The sequence below is a fragment of the Argopecten irradians genome, chromosome 11 (genome assembly GCF_041381155.1).
Source record: "Argopecten irradians isolate NY chromosome 11, Ai_NY, whole genome shotgun sequence".
NCBI classification, from domain to species: Eukaryota; Metazoa; Mollusca; class Bivalvia; order Pectinida; family Pectinidae; genus Argopecten; species Argopecten irradians.
This window is the reverse complement of record NC_091144.1, coordinates 25,325,057-25,338,360: the sequence shown is the minus strand read 5'-3', so window position 1 is coordinate 25,338,360 and position 13,304 is coordinate 25,325,057. Positions and strand designations below refer to the sequence as shown.

Sequence of the window (13,304 nt, the reverse complement as noted above, 5' to 3'; positions counted from 1 at the left end):
CTGTATTTAAGTCACGGTAAGTAGAATTAAGGCCTCAAAAAGGGGGAGGGCATGTATAGGTACAGAGGTGGCTTAATTGGTCAAATATAGTATGAAGTGATATGAATGACCACAAGCCATCCACCTCTGGATCGCAAGTTTGAATCCCAAGTGGGGCAGTTGCCAGGTACTGACCGCTGGTCAGTGGTTTTTCTCCTGGTACTCTGGCTTTCCTCCACCAATAAACCTGCCACGTCTTTATACAAAATGTACATGACCAATGACCATAGCACATTAAACTAAACCCCAACCAAAAACATTAAGAAACTCTAGTCAATCATGTTGGATCATTAATTTGATGAATGGAGTGGGAGTATGTGAGTGAAATCCACAAACAGATCTCTGTGCATGTTTCAACGTGGAAATATACAAGATCTATTTTTGATTTACAGGTGTGTTGTTGCTGAGTTTGAAAAAACCATCGCCCAACTTCAGGGTATGTATCATCAGTAGCATGGTATCAATAAAAATCCAGGTGACCAGTGTAAAGCAAATCATATTGCTGTAGTTTGGTCTAATAAATACAGAAGGAGTTGCCACCTTAATGCTGAAATCTCAAGGGTCAAGAATATCTAAGAATAAAGATTAGAAAGGACATTTGGGATACCATTACTACATAAAAGAACTTCACATTGAGTTTACACTGTAGAAACTGGTGACTTATAATGCATAGTTTAATTCTGATACCTTTGTTATATAACATTCAACATATTATACAATGATGTTTTAAGAAATTTTAACAATGAAGTCCTGATATTGATAACATTGATTTACGTTGACAGCGGAGAAAGAAAAAACATGTTCAGAATCTCAGCAGTCCATGGAAGATGTAGTGAAGGAGAGAGATCAGGTGAGTTCAAGGTCATCACACTGGATGGAAGTTCATGGTCAAGGTAGTGATACTGGATTTTGGCAAAGTTCAAAGTCATGACACTGGATTTTGTTTGAAGTCAAAGTCACAAAAAGTCACAAGACTGAATTTTGTTTGAAGTTAAGATAATGATACTGAATTTTGATTGAAGTCAATGTCATGACAATGAATTTTCATTGAAGTTATTTATTTTAGCCAATATCTTGTAGTTTATTTTATTACTTTCATAATTATTCTTTCTATCTGGACTTTTGTACCATGGCCAGTTTACAGTTACAACCTTGAGGTAGATAACATATATAGACTAGAGTATGTGTAATCTTGTGTATATTTTCAGGCCCTAGAGGATCTACAGTCAGTAGAGATGGCCTTCTCCGACCTCCACAGACGCTACGAAAAAACCAAAGGTGTCGTGGAGGGCTTTAAAAAGGTTAGATTCTTACATCAATGTAAAATAACCGGGTGTATTACAGTTACACACTTAATGCTGTCTCTGTCTCTTTGACTCTGGTGATGGAGCTACACAAGCATTTACATTTATGGAAATAAATTCTACATCTTATTTGTCATAGAAAAAAAAGAGAGAAATTGTATTTTTCCATTACTTGAAGCTATTGAAGCTGAAATTTAGTTTGAAGAAAACACAGATTATAAACCATTAAAAGTGTGATACAGTGTTGTCTATATTTCCTTTTATCACTGTCATATCCTTAGCCAAGATTTCATAAAACTTCTAAAATTGAACAAGTCAGAAAAATATTGTTCATTGATACGGTAAATGTGGATATTTTCACTAATCCAGCTTTCAAACTGTTCACAATGTGAAAATTATCACAATGTTCATCTAAAGTATAATTATTTACAAAAATTGCTCTTGCAGATATATTTGTGCGTGAATATATTGGCAGAGATTTAATGAAAGTGAAACAAACTAATATTTCCAAAATGCGAATAATTCAACAAAACAGTAAATAGTAAATTACAACACAAAGATATTTTCATTTCAAATCCAATTGTTTTTAATGATATCTTATATGCTTTGTTTCTGTTTCAGAATGAAGAAGTTTTGAAGAAATGTGTTCAGGATTACCAGTCCAAGCTGAAGAAATCAGAAGAGAAACTTCAGGATGTTCTTCAGCAGGCCGAAGAAAAATTAGACCTGTAAGTAAAGATTACTCTATCTAACAGGAACAATTTGGTATGATAAAAAAAAAGATGCTTTTGATAATGTTACACAGCCTCCCAAATTTACACACACAGTGTCAGGCCGCGGTGGCCAAGTGGTTAAGATGTCTCGACATATTACCACAAGTCGTCCACCTCTGGGTTAGAATCCCAAGTGGAGCAGTTGCCAGGTACTGACCACTGCTCTGTGGTTTTTCTTCGGGTACTCCGGCTTTCCTCCAATAACAAATCTGGCACGTTGTTACATGACCCTGGCTGTTAATGGGACGTTAAACTAATAAAACCCAGCCCTAAACATACGGTGATACATCTACCACACATGCACTACGCCATGCTGAATTTTCCTTCTTTTAATAATTGATTGAAGTTTAAAAAGTCAAAGTAAGATAGAATGCCAGTATATCAGGTGATTTTAAGGTCTGAAATTAATATTCATCATATTTGAATAGGAAATTATTATTGATGATGTCCATTTTATTTTTGTAGTGCAAATCAAGAAATTGAAAAGGTGAAAAAGACGACGACAGCAGATGTAGCACGACTTGAAGCAGCCATGCGAAAATCTGATCTTCGTGTACAAGGGCTGGAGAAGACACTAGAACAAAAGGTTAGTGGGTAAAAACTAAAGGTGAAATGACTCATTGTTCATGGAAAGGATGATGTCATAGTTTTAGTCTATTTATACTGTATTTTCCGTAGTATAAGCTGCTACATAGTTTATACTGTATTTTCCGTAGTATAAGCTGCTACATAGTTTATACTGTATTTTGCGGAGTATAAGCTGCTACATAGTTTATACTGTATTTTCCGGAGTATAAGCTGCTACATAGTTTTAGCCTATTTATACTGTATTTTCCGGAGTATAAGCTGCTACATAGTTTTAGCCTATTTATACTGTATTTTCCGGAGTATAAGCTGCTACATAGTTTATACTGTATTTTGCGGAGTATAAGCTGCTACATAGTTTTAGCCTATTTATACTGTATTTTCCGGAGTGTAAGCTGCTACATAGTTTCAGCCTATTTATACTGTATTTTCCGGAGTATAAGCTGCTACATAGTTTTAGCCTATTTATACTGTATTTTCCGGAGTATAAGCTGCTACATAGTTTTAGCCTATTTATACTGTATTTTCCGGAGTATAAGCTGCTACATAGTTTTAGCCTATTTATACTGTATTTTCCGGAGTATAAGCTGCTACATAGTTTTAGCCTATTTATACTGTATTTTCCGGAGTATAAGCTGCTACATAGTTTCAGCCTATTTATACTGTATTTTCCGGAGTATAAGCTGCTACATAGTTTTAGCCTATTTATACTGTATTTTCCGGAGTATAAGCTGCTACATAGTTTTAGTCTATTTATACTGTATTTTCTGGAGTATAAGCTGCTACATAGTTTAAGTCTATTTTTACTGTATTTTCTGGAGTATAAGCTGCTACATAGTTTTAGTCTATTTATACTGTATTTTCCGGAGTATAAGCTGCTACATAGTTTTAAGCCTATTTATACTGTATTTTCCGGAGTATAAGCTGCCACATAGTTTTAGCCTATTTATACAGTATTTTCCGGAGTATATGCTGCTACATAGTTTTAGCCTATTTATACAGTATTTTCCGAGTATAAGCTGCTACATAGTTTACCTATTTATACTGTATTTTCCGGAGTATAAGCTGCTACATAGTTTTATACTGTATTTTGCGGAGTATAAGCTGCTACATAGTTTTATATTTTACTGTATTTTCCGGAGTATTAAGCTGCTACATAGTTTTAGCCTATTTATACTGTATTTTCCGGAGTATAAGCTGCTACATAGTTTTATATTATACTGTATTTTCCGGAGTATAAGCTGCTACATAGTTTCAGCCTATTTATACTGTATTTTCCGGAGTATAAGCTGCTACATAGTTTTAGCCTATTTATACTGTATTTTCCGGAGTATAAGCTGCTACATAGTTTTAGCCTATTTATACTGTATTTTCCGGAGAGTAAGCTGCTACATATTTTTAGCCTATTTATACTGTATTTTCCGGAGTGTAAGCTGATACATTGTTTCAGCCTATTTATACTGTATTTTCCGGAGTATAAGCTGCTACATAGTTTTAGCCTATTTATACTGTATTTTCCGGAGTATAAGCTGCTACATAGTTTTAGTCTATTTATACTGTATTTTCCGGAGTATAAGCTGCTACATAGTTTAAGCCTATTTATACTGTATTTTCCGGAGTATAAGCTGCCACATAGTTTTAGCCTATTTATACAGTATTTTCCGGAGTATATGCTGCTATATAGTTTTAGCCTATTTATACAGTATTTTCCAGAGTATAAGCTGCTACATAGGTTTAACCTATTTATACTGTATTTTCCGGAGTATAAGCTGCTACATAGTTTTAGCCTATTTATACTGTATTTTCCGGAGTATAAGCTGCTACATAGCCTTTTATACTGTATTTTGCGGAGTATAAGCTGCTACATAGTTTTAGCGTATTTATACAGTATTTTCCGGAGTATATGCTGCTATATAGTTTTAGCCTATTTATACTGTATTTTCCGGAGTATAAGCTGCTACATAGTTTTAGCCTATTTATACTGTATTTTCCGGGAGTAGTAAGCTGCTACATTTTTTGGAGTATACTGTTTAACATAGTTTCGTTAAGCCTACATAGTTTATACTGTATTTTCCGGAGTATAAGCTGCTACATAGTAGTTTTATACTGTATTTTGCCGGAGTATAAGCTGCTACATAGTTTTAGTCCTATTTATACTGTATTTTCCGGAGTATTAAGCTGCTACATAGTTTTAGCCTATTTTATACTGTATTTTCGGAGTATAAGCTGCTACATAGGTTTAGCCTATTTATACTGTATTTTCCGGAGTATAAGCTGCTACATAGTTTTAGCCTATTTATACTGTATTTTCCAGAGTGTAAGCTGCTACATATTTTTAGCCTATTTATACTGTATTTTTCCGGAGTGTAAGCTGCTACATAGTTTTAGCCTATTTATACTGTATTTTCCGGAGTATAAGCTGCTACATAGTTTTAGTCTATTTATACAGTATTTTCTGGAGTATAAGCTGCTACATAGTTTTAGCCTATTTATACTGTATTTTCCGGAGTAGTAAGCTGCTACATATTTTTAGCCTATTTATACTGTATTTTCCGGAGTATAAGCTGCTACATAGTTTAAGCCTATTTATACTGTATTTTCCGGAGTATAAGCTGCTACATAGTTTTAGCCTATTTATACTGTATTTTCCGGAGTATAAGCTGCTACATAGTTTTAGCCTATTTATACTGTATTTTCCGGAGTATAAGCTGCTACATAGTTTAAGTATTTTCTATTTATATTTATACTGTATTTTCCGGAGTATAAGCTGCCACATAGTTTTAGCCTATTTATACAGTATTTTCCGGAGTATATGCTGCTATATAGTTTTAGCCTATTTATACAGTATTTTCCAGAGTATAAGCTGCTACATAGTTTTAGCCTATTTATACTGTATTTTCCGGAGTATAAGCTGCTACATAGTTTTAGCCTATTTATACTGTATTTTCCGGAGTATAAGCTGCTACATAGTTTATACTGTATTTTGCGGAGTATAAGCTGCTACATAGTTTTAGCGTATTTATACAGTATTTTCCGGAGTATATGCTGCTATATAGTTTTAGCCTATTTATACTGTATTTTGCGGAGTATAAGCTGCTACATAGTTTTAGCCTATTTATACTGTATTTTCCGGAGTATAAGCTGCTACATAGTTTCAGCCTATTTATACTGTATTTTGCGGAGTACTGTATTTTCTGGAGTATAAGCTGCTACATAGTGTAAGCCTATTTATACAGTATTTTCCGGAGTATAAGCTGCTACATAGTTTATACTGTATTTTGCGGAGTATAAGCTGCTACATAGTTTTAGTCTATTTATACTGTATTTTCCGGAGTATTAAGCTGCTACATAGTTTCAGCCTATTTATACTGTATTTTGCGGAGTATAAGCTGCTACATAGGTTTAGCCTATTTATACTGTATTTTCCGGAGTATAAGCCGCTACATAGTTTTAGCCTATTTATACTGTATTTTCCAGAGTGTAAGCTGCTACATATTTTTAGCCTATTTATACTGTATTTTTCGGAGTGTAAGCTGCTACATAGTTTTAGCCTATTTATACTGTATTTTCCGGAGTATAAGCTGCTACATAGTTTTAGTCTATTTATACAGTATTTTCTGGAGTATAAGCTGCTACATAGTTTAAGTCTATTTATACAGTATTTTCTGGAGTATAAGCTGCTACATAGATTTAGTCTATTTATACTGTATTTTCCGGAGTATAAGCTGCCACATAGTTTTAGTCTATTTATACTGTATTTTCTGGAGTATAAGCTGCTACATAGTTTAAGTCTATTTTTACTGTATTTTCTGGAGTATAAGCTGCTACATAGTTTTAGTCTATTTATACTGTATTTTCCGGAGTATAAGCTGCTACATAGTTTTAGCCTATTTATTCTGTATTTTCCGGAGTATAAGCTGCTACATAGTTTTAGCCTATTTATACTGTATTTTCCGGAGTATAAGCTGCTACATAGTTTTAGCCTATTTATACTGTATTTTCCGGAGTATAAGCTGCTACATAGTTTTAGCCTATTTATACTGTATTTTCTGGAGTATAAGCTGCTACATAGTTTTAGCCTATTTATACTGTATTTTCCGGAGTATAAGCTGCTACATAGTTTTAGCCTATTTATACTGTATTTTCTGGAGTATAAGCTGCTACATAGTTTTAGCCTATTTATACTGTATTTTCCGGAGTATAAGCTGCTACATAGTTTTAGCCTATTTATACTGTATTTTCTGGAGTATAAGCTGCTACATAGTTTTAGCCTATTTATACTGTATTTTCCGGAGTATAAGCTGCTACATAGTTTTAGCCTATTTATACTGTATTTTCCGGAGTATAAGCTGCTACATAGTTTTAGCCTATTTATACTGTATTTTCTGGAGTATAAGCTGCTACATAGTTTTAGCCTATTTATACTGTATTTCCCAAGTATAAGCTGCTACATAGGTTTAACCTATTTATACTGTATTGTCCGGAGTATAAGCTGCTACATAGTTTTAGCCTATTTATACTGTATTTTCCGGAGTATAAGCTGCTACTTTGTTTCCAGGAAATCGGTATTTATATGAGGATACTTATATATGTACAAAAACTGAAATAAATTATAAAAATTGTCTTTGTGGCTTATCCTCATGTGTGACTCATAATCCGAAAAATATAGTATCTATTGAGGTCAAATGTGTGGTGATTTTGCTGTGATGAGGTCCAAAGAATCTCTAGGCCTTGAAATACTGTCGGAGAATTACTGCCAGAAACGTGCAATCACTTGAAATTATCCAGGCCCCAGATTCATGAATATTCCTAAGTTAGTAAATTACTTAATTCTTCATTTAAAAGCATTGCAGAAATTAATGAAAAAGTTAAGGGAACTTTCCATATGTACCGTAGAACCAAATGCATGGAAAAATTGTTTGTGTCATGAAAAGGTGTACTTTAGTCACTGCAAAAATGAGTTTGTTTGTAGTATATTCAGGATTTAAAGGCTGTACCTGTAAATATATAAACAACTAAAAATTAGAAAAAAAAAATTAATTTGATTTGTGTTTTCTTCCATACAGGTCCAGGAGAATCAAGAATTAACAGCAATATGTGATGAACTCATAGCAAAGGTGGGGTCAGACTAGAGACTAGAGACTAAAACTGACCTAACATTACCTTATATGGATATCACGAGAAAAGCTCACAACAAAATATTCTACGATGCTGCCTCTGATGTTTGAAAATATGTCCTTCTTGTTGACATTATTTTGATGATAGAGTGTTTTGTGTTGAAAGCTAACTTGAATGAAAGTTTTGGTGCAAATGTATTTTTCGTGATCGTTATATTTACGCAAAACATCATAATCTTTTTTCAAATATTCGGAATGTTTAAACGACAGGTCTGTTCAACCCTATTGCTTTGCACGTGCCGGAATGCCAACATTTCAAAAGGAATTTAGGAAATTTTATTTAGTTTCTGTGTTATGATCCTATTGCTGTGAATCTTGTGTATTCTGGAGATAATTGGGTTCATAGTGCTGCTTTGTGGATCTCAACTACTGTAAGTAATAGCAGGCATTTCTGTACTATGCACTAGCAAGAGTTTGACAGTAATTTACTCGAAATATGATGAAAATAAATCCAACCAATATGAAGTAATTTCCAGGATTTTGTGCTTCCATCGTGTTCCATTGATAAAGAAAGTGTTCCTATGGAGGCTTCATCCTGCAGTGTACATTACATTACCATGGTGATTGGGAAATGCTTGGTATCCATGGCAACATTTGCAGTTGTCGATAAGAGGCATGTCTCAATTGATATCAATTTGTCTTTGTGGTTCAGAAACACTTCATTGTTGTCATGTTTCATAAAATCCTTCTTGTATCCATGGTAACATATACTTGAGTACATCTGATTTGACTTTTGTCTTTTCCTGTAACCGGAGCTAAATAAATCATACTTTATGAAAAGCTTTTCTTTGACCTAAAGGAAACAATAGTTTATAAGATGCTTTCTATTTTTTAAATATTTTCTTAATATTCATGCTGCAGTTTTATCAAAGTTACCATAATTTATAAAGGAAGAGATGAACAGTTATTAACAGTTTGTATGCTTACAAGTTTCTGTGATTAGTTGGATTAAATGTTTATTATATTTTATTATAGTTACACATGATATTTGACCTTTTTAAGTTGAATGTCAAAATGTTATGCCAGGTTCTTGTAGAGCTTACCGGTAAAGTCACTTGCTGACCCTTAACCTTGTAAGTTGAAGGTCACATGTTGAACCAAGACCTTGTAAGTTGAAGGTCACATGTTGACCTAGTATGATAGTAAGTATGTATGTAGAAGAGTAAATGATGTACGACTTTTAAGTCTTTCGTAGTTTTTAGTTATTTGAGCGTCACATATCGTTTTGTGTAGTACAAAGTCTGTCTCCATACTTTAACCAAGTTTTCAGTCGTTTCTGATCAACTATTCTGTATTTGCAAATTACATACGGGGAGGTAATGATTGTGAAGTCATATGTTTGCGACCGCAACATCACACATACTTTTAGAAGAAAACTGTGTGACTTGCACTCACAAAATGAAGACATAACAATCGATACCTACCTGCAAGGGAGCCATCACATTCAAAGACAGAATTGATCTTGGTGTCAAAAAAGTTCAACCGGGAAATATTGTCAGTTACTGATTATTTGGCAACACCAGCTGTACACAATTAATAAACAGATAAAATTAAATTAAGTTAAAAACCAACTTGCTGTATATTAAAGCTAGCTCTATGTTTTGTATACAGTCATAACTATCAATTAATATCCTCAAGGGATAAAGACAAAATGGTCTTTATAGCCAAGCAGTCTTTACACCCAGGTCAAATTGTGTTGAAATTGGCCATTTGGAACTCCAATGCAAGGAAGTGGTCTACATATAGCAGTGGTCACTTAGACATGTTTTACTGCATCTAAATGAAGAACCAATATTCACCATGTGAAGAGATTAATTCATTTGATGTTGCCATCACATTAAAAGGGAATATATTGGAGATATTGTTTTGATATAAGAATCTTTCATTAGGTTTAAAAGAAATAGGATATTGTTCAGATTAAACAATTATTTAAGTTAGTATTTTTGAAGTATGAAGACATTTAACACCTGCTTCTATTATAAGAGTTTATTTAGCAGTAACATTTTTGGGGAAAAAAGTGTTTTAAATTTTCTGTTTTTATAATGATTCAAGTTTGCAGTTATTGTTTGTTTATTGTATAATGTCGAGGAATTTTAAACAGATTTGTTCATTTAAGTATTAAAATCTTGAAATTTTATTGCATTAATAAAATAAAACATAAAAATGAATAAAACATAAGTTACTGCTATAACATATGATGGATTGTTTACATGGAGAGGGATATTTTAATTACATGTAGTTTCTAAATGTTTTTTATTTACTATTGCCAAGACTTTGTAGGAGTGTGAGGAAGTTAGAGAATGGAATTTATTTAATGTACATACTGCCAGTCCTATTATATATACCCCCTTGTAATTTTATATTCATTTCAATGGAATAATTTTATTGAGAAATATTGTATGTATGTATATATATAATGCACATGCCTAATTGATTTGTGTATATGCTATTAGATATATATAACTTGATCACCCACTCAGTCAGATTTTACCATTGGATGTAGGTTGTTATCTCATAGCTTGCAATTGTTAAACTGGATATGAGTTATCATGTGACCTTAATATATTGTGCCAGTCATTATTGATCACATGACCATCATATGATCATCACATGACTCCTATAATATCATATGATCCATAGCCTTCTCATTGTTTCATATAAACCTTTAATCTGCCTTTCAGACATCAGCTTTTAATATTTCTTTTTAAATTTTGTCCATTTTAAAATATTCTCTATATACATGTGCAACTTTAAGAAACGTTTCATGTTCATTCGTCTTTCTTATATATCATGCTTTTAGAAAGAAATGAACAGTTCCACCAACTCCAAATATGGTTTTCACTCTTAACTAATTGAAACAAACTGCTATCAGAAGATTTTCTTCCAGTTCAGTTCAATATTTTATAAATTTATGAATGAGCTTTCAATTGAAATTAATCCAAACAGTCATTTAGTTATAACATCCTGAAGTGGGTATCATTCCTCCTAGTAGGAAAATTGATTTTCTTGTTACTTTGAAACCCTGGTTTGATTGAAATATTCCTCCAAATTATTGCTGTTTTCAAATATAACAATATGCGATAAATATCTGAGAGATGTTGAAAGAAATTACAGGAGTTCTTGTTCAATATTTTCAATATTGACAAATATGCATTTTAAAAAATTCCCAAACAAACATGCTTGGAAATAATTTAGATTGATGTTCTTGACTCTTATCCTCAAATACAATGTTTCAAAAGGTAATAATTAAAAGAGTTTCTTCTTGGAGAAAGCTTACATTTTCCATAAGAACGTTGGACAAAATTGTATGCAAAATCATCATAGAAATCACATTTCTTTTCTGAGAAAGCCTATATTTTCTTTGAGAATATTGAACAAAATTGTGATTTGAAAAATTAAAATGCAAAATAATCAGAAAAGTCTTTGTCTTACAGAAAATTTATCATAGCTGCTGTCTAATGATACTCAGCACTTAAAAGTTCTAATAAAAGTTAAATTAGATGTTGAAGTGTTTGTTGTGATTTACCAGGAATAAAACTCTTAGTCTATAACCAGATTATCTCCCTTTATATTTGACTCGAACGTCTTCCTATATACTTGGCTCAAAGGTCTCCAATCTAATTAAAATTACTACAATACACACTACAATATTTTACTTTACGGTTGAAGCGTAACATGAGTATTGTATTGGGAGCCGAATTACAAGTCTAATTTTAATTAGATTGAAAAGTCTCCAGCTCAAGATATTAATCAATACAAATTGAATTATCTCCTTTTAAACTTTGCTCCAAAGTCTACAGCTTGAAATATGTGTTAACAACAATTGGATTATTTTCCTTTATGGTTGGTTCAAAAGAAATGGATCATCTTCCTTCATATACTTGGCTCATAAGCCACCAGCTCGAGATATGACAATATAATGGATTATCTCCCTTCACACTTGTCTGAAAAGTCTCCAGTTTGTACATTAGTCAGTTTATTGGATTATCTCCTTTTATTCTATCTTTGCATATTACAGAGTTTGCCTCTTGGCGGGTAGCTATCCATTGTAACATTATTCTTTTCCTACCTGCAAGGGCAGATAACTTTGTAATATGCAAATGCAGAATACTTGGCTCAAAAGTCTCCAGCTTGAGATTAAAATATATCAAGATATAAGGAAGAAACTATGGGATACATTTGTTGCTTTTTTAATCAACATATTAAATTATCTCTATCGCCTATACTTGGCCTCGGTAGTCTGTAGCTGAACCATGGAGATTTGTATTGCTGTGCATACACACAGGGATCATTTACGATCTCTACACCCCTGGACAAATCTCAGCAAAACTGAAGGCAGCTCAGGGGAACAAATCTGAACCAATCTCAGGCCTGCACAATTTTCTTTGAAGACTATAGAGAGAGCTATGCCCTATTTCAATGCCACACAGTTAACCACTGTGTATCGTTATATTGCTCTTTTGATGTACATCAAAGGACTAAATTACTTGTTTTGTTCTGTTGCCTCCAGTTTTGCTATGAGATAGTCCAGGGTTGTAAAGATTGTATGTGATCGGAAACCCCTAGAGTATCGAGGATGACATACAGGGATCGGACAGAGTAGATCATCAGTGACCAGGCACATATAGCTCAATCAGTACCAAATTAGTGTTGACAGTCGAGAAATCCTGGGTTGCTGGTCACTACATTTTTAGCTCATCCGGTCTGAAGATCCCTTCAGTACTTTCTGATAAATAGCGGTAACAAACTCTAACTATCAAAATCCAAGATGTCTGCCTGGCGGCCATCATTTTGACTGATCGGTCACAAAATGCAACCTGCACAACTAGGACCGTAGGGGAACCTACATATGAAATTTGAGAATGATCCCTTCAGTACTTTCTGAGAAATAGAGGTAACAAACTTTAACTATCAAAATCCAAGATGGCTGCCTGGCGGCCATCTTTTTGACTGACTTACCCCAAAATGCGTTATGCATAACTAGGGCCCTAGGGCAACCTACACATGAAATTTGAAAAAGATCCCTTCAGTACTTTCTGAGAAATAGCGGTAACAAGAATTGTTAACGGATGGACAAACGACGGACAACGGACGAAAGGCGATTTGAATAGCCCACCATCTGATGATGGTGGGCTAAAAAACCAGGTGAGCGATACAGGCCCTCTGGGCCTCTTGTTCCTGTTACAGAACAATCATTCCAGAGAAGCTGATCTAGAACATACCCTTCAACTCCAGAAAATTGGAGGGGCGCTATGGTGAATACAGCAAATATGCTTATTTTCCATCAATGTTCTAGGATGAGATAAAGAATACTTAATACTTATAATATGTTAATACTACACCTGACATCACTTTCTGAACAGCTTAATTAAATAAATAAAATTTTAAATGTCTGACACGAGTCATCTGTTTCCTGCCATCATCCT

At 33.5% G+C, this 13,304-nt stretch overlaps 1 protein-coding gene across 4 annotated transcripts in view; it reads left to right on the top strand.

Moving 5' to 3' along the window:
- The window catches only part of LOC138335107 (transforming acidic coiled-coil-containing protein 3-like), a 53,465-nt gene extending 42,086 nt beyond the window's left edge, over window positions 1–11,379 (top strand). For all 4 annotated transcript variants that reach the window (XM_069284034.1, XM_069284033.1, XM_069284032.1 and 1 more), the window contains 6 exons: window positions 432–475; window positions 822–889; window positions 1,248–1,340; window positions 1,965–2,071; window positions 2,582–2,702; window positions 7,768–11,379. In XM_069284034.1, coding sequence (XP_069140135.1) covers window positions 432–475; window positions 822–889; window positions 1,248–1,340; window positions 1,965–2,071; window positions 2,582–2,702; window positions 7,768–7,833 — 499 coding nt within the window. In that variant the 3' untranslated portion in view covers window positions 7,834–11,379. The remainder of the gene's footprint in view (window positions 1–431; window positions 476–821; window positions 890–1,247; window positions 1,341–1,964; window positions 2,072–2,581; window positions 2,703–7,767) is intronic.
- The last annotated feature ends 1,925 nt before the right edge of the window (window positions 11,380–13,304 follow it).